Consider the following 8,250-nt stretch of genomic DNA (forward strand, 5'->3'; position numbering starts at 1 on the left):
ACCTGACAGCATTCCCTCTCCTCACTGCTGGCATGACAACCAAAGGACACATTTACACAGCCAAGACAAACAGCCTTTCTCTTGAGAGACAGTCCTTGGATGTCTGAATGTTGCCTGCTTCTCCTGATTGTTACTTAAAACCAGTGGCGACCCATCATTCAGGGCTGTTTGAGCCCCACAATATACTGTATATTTTTTGGGGGGGGCTTGCCATTTTGCATATTATTTTTGCATTAATATGTGTCACATACAGTGGGGAGAACAAGTATTTGATACACTGCCGATTTTGCAAGTTTTCCTACTTACAAAGCATGTAGAGGTCTGTAATTTTTATCATAGGTACACTTCAACTGTGAGAGACGGAATCTAAAACAAAAATCCAGAAAATCACATTGTATGATTTTTAAGTAATTAATTTGCATTTTATTGCATGACATAAGTATTTGATCACCTACCAATCAGTAAGAATTCCGGCTCTCACAGACCTGTTAGTTTTTCTTTAAGAAGCCCTCCTGTTCTTCACTCATTACCTGTATTAACTGCACCTGTTTGAACTCGTTACCTGTATAAAAGACACCTGTCCACACACTCAATCAAACAGACTCCAACCTCTCCACAATGGCCAAGACCAGAGAGCTGTGTAAGGACATCAGGGATAAAATTGTAGACCTGCACAAGGCTGGGATGGGCTACAGGACAATAGGCAAGCAGCTTGGTGAGAAGGCAACAACTGTTGGCGCAATTATTAGAAAATGGAAGAAGTTCAAGATGACGGTCAATCACCCTCGGTCTGGGGCTCCATGCAAGATCTCACCTCGTGGGGCATCAATGATCATGAGGAAGGTGAGGGATCAGCCCAGAACTACACGGCAGGACCTGGTCAATGACCTGAAGAGAGCTGGGACCACAGTCTCAAAGAAAACCATTAGTAACACACCATGCCGTCATGGATTAAAATCCTGCAGCGCACGCAAGATCCCCCTGCTCAAGCCAGCGCATGTCCAGGCCCGTCTGAAGTTTGCCAATGACCATCTGGATGATCCAGAGGAGGAATGGGAGAAGGTCATGTGGTCTGATGAGACAAAAATAGAGCTTTTTGGTCTAAACTCCACTCGCCGTGTTTGGAGGAAGAAGAAGGATGAGTACAACCCCAAGAACACCATCCCAACCGTGAAGCATGGAGGCTGTCTCTTATACACATCTAGATGTGTATAAGAGACAGGTGCAAACCTGGTCAAGAACTACAGGAAACGTATGATCTCTGTAATTGCACACAAAGGTTTCTGTACCAAATATTAAGTTCTGCTTTTCTGATGTATCAAATACTTATGTCATGCAATAAAATGCAAATTATTTACTTAAAAATCATACAATGTGATTTTCTGGATTTTTGTTTTAGATTCCGTCTCTCACAGTTGAAGTGTACCTATGATAAAAATTACAGACCTCTACATGCTTTGTAAGTAGGAAAACCTGCAAAATCGGCAGTGTATCAAATACTTGTTCTCCCCACTGTATATGTTTGCAACCAATGTAAAAAAATATAGAATTGAGTTAATAAAACCGCATACAAACAATGTCTCTTTTTTGTTTTCTTGAGTAAGGCAGCTCCAAAATGCTAGTGTTTCAGCCTAGCTCAATGCTTTCTGTGGTGGTGAGGCAAGCCAGCAGAAAATACGGAGCGTTGCGCCGTGATTGGCTCAGTGTTCTGTCACTCATTAGGACATTACGTCACAGCTAAGGTTAGACCACGAAAACTCTAGCCCCTTAGGTTACATTTTTTTTTTTACCTTTATTTAACTACGCAAGTCAGTTAAGAACAAATTCTTATTTACAATGATGTCCTACCGGGGAACAGTGGGTTAACTGCCTTGTTCAGGGGCAGAACGATAGATTTTTACCTTGTCAGCTCAGGATTCGATACAGCAACCTTTCGGTTACTGGGTCAACGCTCTGACCACTAGGCAACCTGCCGACTCAAGTGCTGCCATAGAGTTACTTTAGAAGTGCCCATCCAAGAAGGCTCAAGGTCATTGGCCACAGATAAAATGCAGTCAAATCATGTTATATATACAGTAGCTTTGATTGAACTGATCATGTCAGTCATCATCATGAATCAAGTCGACAATCGGCCATTGGACATAAACATTACACAACAAGTTGGAAATCGCATATTCAACAATGAGTGGTTTGGAAGAAATCAGTGACAGTGGCTGTGTGGTCCCAAATCTGTGATTAAGGGTCTCTGTTTCAAATTTTGAATGATAAACATTCAACATTGGCCATGCTGTCAATGAAGCATGATTTGTGCCGTGCTCAAAACAACTGTTGACTCGGAACTGAGAAAACTTGATTTCATTGATTTCAAGACAACTGGGAATTCCGGAAAAACGAGCTCCGACTGGGAAATATGTTTTGAATGGTCATCCAACTTGGAATTGTGAGTCGGGAACTCGGGCCTCTTTCTAGAGCTATGGTCTGAAGATCAATGACGCCCTCATGATTCGACCTTGTTTTTTTCATGATTCGATCATGATTCGACCTTGAGTTCCCAGTTGTCTTGAAAGCACCATAAATCCATAGAATTCCAGACTTTGATGACAAAATTTGCCCACGAAGGACTGCCATGCCACCTTCCTGTTCAAGTGAGCACAGCACAACAAGGTGAGTCCAAAAATGTATTGTATGCTGCTGCATAAATGATGTAATATGCCAGGGAGATATGTATACTGCAGCTAAGAAAGTAAAATCTAAGTGTAATCTAAGTGTATGTTGTGTAGTAAGCTGTTAGTAGCCCATGTGCCTCACCCTAATAATTTGGTCTATTTACCCCTCTTCATTTCGCCTACTGTTCTGACTTGGTGGTGCACATGTAGCCTATAACCTGTTTCAGAGAAATGTAATCATTGAATATTGTAAGAGCTTTCATGGTCTGCTTATATGCCCCCTTTATTTATCCTACGGTTCTGACTTGGTGTACAGGGAGAACACTGTAAGAACGGCCCATGTTCTGAATGCTGTCGCTGTACATTTAAAAAGTTCTAAACAAATATTTATATTGACTAAAGTTACATCAGTCCTAGCTCGCTCATTAATGTCTTAATTGAAATTACGGATTGCCTCTTATCTGCTTGTCGTCCCTTTATGCCATAGTTTGTACATCTCAATTGTCAGTAGAAACCACCTTTCTTTAAGCAAGTCAGCCATATCAGCTATGTTTTTTTAAAGGCAGTAAATGAGGCTGAATGAACTGTTTCGCTGCCAGGCAAGGCTCCGCTGATAGCCAGATGTAGCAGTGGTAAAGTGTTGGGACTGCTGTTGGGACTCTGCTGTTGGGACAGCTTTATGGGCACCATTTGTCACCGTTATAGTGCAATTAATGTATTATTTAGTGTTGTGTTGTGAGGTGGCTTTGCTGGCGTGCATCCCACATTTATACATTTTTTGCCCCACCGAGATTTACATGCTAAAATCGCCACTGCTCAAAACAATGGCAATTTTGATGTAGAGTGGGATGCAGCTGAAAGAGAGTGCAGTCATGTGCAACTTTGACTGTAAATTGTTCCCCTGTCCTTCACGTTACTTTAGTAAAGTGATTGTTGCTTCATCTCTGGGCCTCTTCTCATTGCACAGGCTGTCAGCCAATTTTGCACTCAAATGCACACAGCCATTGCAAAATGCCATTTACCTTGATGCCACAATATCAATTCAATGAATTACAGTCTGAAAGTGTGGCTAGTCCATGAATCAGTTACAATTCAAAGTCAGTTTCGTGTAGAAATAATATAAACTGTCTTCGCTGTCTGCATTTTAAAGAACAATGCTTTGCCTAATGAAGATGACAGTGCAGGATGTCAGAACTTCCATCTCTCATCATCAGCCACAAGTCACAGACAGACCGGAAATCCCCCAATACTGATAAACGGTTAACAGGTGCAGCCTAATTATGCTCATCATCTCAACAGCCAAACAAACTGATTGCCATGTTCATTTAAATGACAGCCATGTTTCTCTGGGAAGCTAATTAAAAGGTAGAAAATCAAGGCTGTTGTGAGGTAGTGGAGGGAGCGTTTAGACCCAAGCGTTCCCCCGGGTCTACTGTAATAAGCTGTTTTCATCGCTAATGATGTCATAATGAATATCTAATGAAGGGGGGGTTCTGTCCATCTGTGTGGAACAAGAGCTTCTATCCCGGGTGGTAAGGGGTGATGGTGGTGAGAAAAGGAGAAGGGAGTTGGGGTGCAGGAGAAGGGTAGTGTGGGAGAATGTGTGGAGGAGAGAGGGGCAATGGAAAAGGTTTGAGGAGGGGGGTTCCATCTGTTTCAACGACCCAGAACAAGATCACTGAAAGGGGGGTGGGAGAGGTTCTGAGGGTGCAATTACTGTGCCTGCAGCACTGTGGGTCAGTTAGCCCCATCTCCCTCTGTCTCCCAATCATATGACCCGGGATAGGCCATCATTAGAGAGAGAGATGGATTGGAAGGGTGGAAAGGTGAACTCTGTTGCCCCTGACAGCCAGCCAGTGCAAACATACAGTATGAGAGGATGAGGAGAAGAAGAAGCTGATGAATCAGATGCATCTGATTCAAGCCCCTGATCCCCAACCCCTCTCACCCATACCCTGTGTTTAACATCATAAAACACATTCAAGGAGAAAATCCATGTTGTAAGTATAAAAAAGTATAAAAAAGTGAACAAAGAGTAGGAAGAAAGACTTCAAGAAGCTGTCTAACCAGCCTTTCTACAAGAAGACAAACACCCTCCTTTAGCTTTGCTTAATAGGGAACGCACGCACGCGCACCCACACATTTAAATGTAAGCCACATTAGAGGGGATCTGTTCACGTCAATATATTATAATGTGATGCTTTCCCTTAATGGAAAATCAATGCGAAGACAAGCCTGCCACCTCTGAGACCATGAAAAACGCAATTTCCAAATTGACATGTGGAGGGTGTGTGGGATTGATTCTGACTGGGGCCCAATTTTAATATAATTTACTGTGAGCTCATTGACTCTCAGACATCTACAAAATGCCAAATTACAGGCCTCCTTTTCTCTCTCTCTCTCTCTCTCTCTCTCTCTCTCTCTCTTCTGGCCTCCATGTCCATACATCTGTCAGATAAGGATTTTCATGGGGTTAAATGTCAAAACAGTCAATTTCAACTGAGCCTGGAGGGCATGGCCAGAGGATCTGATGACACTCACAGTGAAGATTAAAGTATGTCCTATAACTAATTAAATCCTGTTCCCATTCAGATATTTCCCCACACCTCAAACTTCAGCCCCGGAAAGCCATTTACACCATCAACAAACACCTCTGATCTGACTCATTCCACCTAGAGACAACAGTGGAAAAAATTGTCCAAACTAATCCTAGCATCACAGCATACTGTATACTGGCACTACATATATACAGTATCCTATCCTACTCTGCATATGTGCAATGCTTTAGTAACCCACTAGCCTGGCGAGACCTCAACCATCCCCCATGGTTCACAGTAAATAGGATTAGCTGTAAAGAGAGATATCCAGTTAAATGTTCCCTGGATCTAACACGGACACCTCCAGGGCAAGTGAAGAGAACAGGAGGGTTTAACTGCAAGCTGAGGCCCACACCCAGACAGAGCAGAACGGAGCAGAAGCCATGGGATACTGTAATACCCCAGTGCTTATATCCTGTCCCTAACCCCCACCCCTCACAGTAATACCTGGAAATGAGTCAGCCTACTGCTGCTGAGCCACACACACACACACACACACACACACACACACACACACACACACACACACACACACACACACACACACACACACACACACACACACACACACACACACACACACACACACACACACAGCTTCCAGGAAAAAACATGTACCATCTCACACACTGGCATAAAACAATGATATACATATTCACCCAACCACACTCACTGACACATACACAAAGCGCTGACCCTGAAGGGACACCGTATGCTCTGAAAGCTGAAATGCACAATACCCTGCTGCAACAGCAGTCAGATCTGACTGTGAGCTGTAAAAACATTACTATTACATTTCACCCAAAACATCCCATATTCTAATCAAATCTGTGCTGAGCTTATCATTCCAACAATACTGGCTCTCCATAACCAGGCACATTATATTTTCTGAGTAGCAGGAGCAACAGTTTTACGCTGCTATATCACATTGGGAAAAAATATCCTATCTCCGAGTAAGACATTTTGCAGGACAGAACACTCAACACTTCAATAGCTACACACACAGCCTTGTCATGAGGGCCCAAACCACAATGACCTCCCATTCAAAATCAATATCACTCACCTTGCCGAAGTCCCTGACATCAAACAGGTCAAATGGGTCAAACAGCTCACTGTTGCGCAGGCCAAACTTGTCGTGGCACACCTTGAGGAATGTCCGGATGTTCTTCAGACACAGAAACTGGAAGAGAGAGAAAGGAAACACCACAATGTCAGAAACAGTGTGGAGATCTGTGACGATGCGCACTTATGATTTCCCATTAGTTTGGACATTACACTGCATTGATTTCTAGCCCTTCAAGTGTAATAATTGATTATGTTGCTAACATTCAGTGGCGGAAAAAGTACCCAATTGTCATACTTGCGTAAAAGTAAAGATACCTTCATAGAAAATGACTCAAGTAAAAGTAAAAGTCACCAAGTAAAATCCTACTTGAGTAAAAGTAAAAAAGTATTTGGTTTTAAATATACTTAAGTATCAAAAGTAAAAGTATAAATAATTTCAAATTCCTTATATTAAGTAAACCAGACGGCATGATTTTCTTGTTTTTTTTTAAATTTATGGATAGACCTCAGACATAATTTGTTTAGAAAGTCCACCAGATCAGATGCAATAGGAATGAAAGGGGATTTTATCTTTAGGTGCTTTCCTGTCCCGCTAAGCATTCAAAATATAACAAGTACTTTTGGGTGTCAGAGAAAATAAATGGGGTAAAAAGTACATTATTTTCTTTAGGAATGTAGTGAAGTAAAAGTATAAAAGTAGTCAAAAATATAAATAGTAAAGTAAAGTACAGATACCCCCAAAAATTATTTAAGTAGTACTTTAAAGTATTTTTACTTAAGTACTTTACACAACTGCTAACCTTTTCAAGCATATTCCTATCGCTAAACATGTCCCAGAGTGTTTTTACAAAAGATAACACTCGAGTAGAAATGCTAACATTGTTTATTAGAGTTTAAAGTGACATTGTACAGTATCGCCGACCTGTACCCACCACCACGACCTGTACCCACCACCACGACCTGTACCCACCACCACGACCTGTACCCACCACCACGACTGGTGAGGTACAGAGTCCCGTGGTGGTGGGTAACAGGTCGTTGGTGGTGGGTACTAAGGTCGTGGGTGGGGTACAGTGTCGTGGTGGTGGGATACTAAGTCACCCGTGGTGGTGGATAAAGGTCTGTGGTGGGTTACAGGTGTGGTTTGGACAAGTCGTGGTGTGGTGGGTACAGAGTCGTGGTGGTGGGTACAGGTCGTGGTGGGTGGGTACAGGTCCGTGGTGGGTGGGTACCAAGTCCGTGGTGGTGGGTAACAGGTCGTGGTGGGTGGTATACAGGTTCGTGGTGGTGGGTAAAGTCTCGTGGTGGTGGGTACAGGTTGTGTGTGGTGGTGGGTACGGCGAAGTCGTGGTGGTGGGGTACAGGTCGTATCGTGGTGGTGGGTACAAGTCGTGGTGGTGGGTACGGGCAAAAGAGTTCGTGGTGGTGGGTACACAGTCCGTGGTGGTGGGGTACAAGTCGTGGTGGTGGGTACAGGTCGTGGTGGTGGGTACAAGTCGTGGTGGCAGTGTGGTACAGGTCGTGTGGTGGGGTACAAGGTCGTGGTGGTGGTAACAGGTCGTGGTGGTGGGTACAAGTCGTGGTGGTGGGTAACAGGTCGTGGTGGTGGGTACACAGTCGTGGGTGAGTCAGGTCGTGTGGTGGGTACAGTCGTGGTGGGGTACAGGTCGTGGTGGTGGTACAGTCGTGGTGGTGGGTACAAGGTCGTGGTGGTGGGTAACAGGTCGTGGTGGTGGGTAACAGTCGTGGGTGGTGGGTACAGGGTCGTGGTGGTGGGTAAACGGTCGTGTGGTGGAGTGTGGTGGGGTACAGGTCAGTGGGTGGTGGGTACAGGTCGTTGGTGGTCGGGTACAGGTCGTGGTGGTGGTAAAGGTACCGTGGTGGTGGGTACAGGTTCGTGGTGGGTGGCGTACAGGCTCCCG

At 44.0% G+C, this 8,250-nt stretch overlaps 1 protein-coding gene across 8 annotated transcripts in view; it reads right to left on the reverse strand.

Annotated features, from left to right (window-relative positions):
• The window catches only part of LOC111961547 (guanine nucleotide exchange factor VAV2-like), a 228,801-nt gene that overhangs the window by 159,167 nt on the left and 61,384 nt on the right, over window positions 1-8,250 (reverse strand). For all 8 annotated transcript variants that reach the window (XM_070441947.1, XM_070441944.1, XM_070441941.1 and 5 more), the window contains exon 2: window positions 6,327-6,443. In XM_070441947.1, the coding sequence (XP_070298048.1) occupies window positions 6,327-6,443 (117 nt within the window). The remainder of the gene's footprint in view (window positions 1-6,326; window positions 6,444-8,250) is intronic.

The sequence above is a fragment of the Salvelinus sp. IW2-2015 genome, linkage group LG4q.1:29 (genome assembly GCF_002910315.2).
Source record: "Salvelinus sp. IW2-2015 linkage group LG4q.1:29, ASM291031v2, whole genome shotgun sequence".
Taxonomy (NCBI): domain Eukaryota; kingdom Metazoa; phylum Chordata; class Actinopteri; order Salmoniformes; family Salmonidae; genus Salvelinus; species Salvelinus sp. IW2-2015.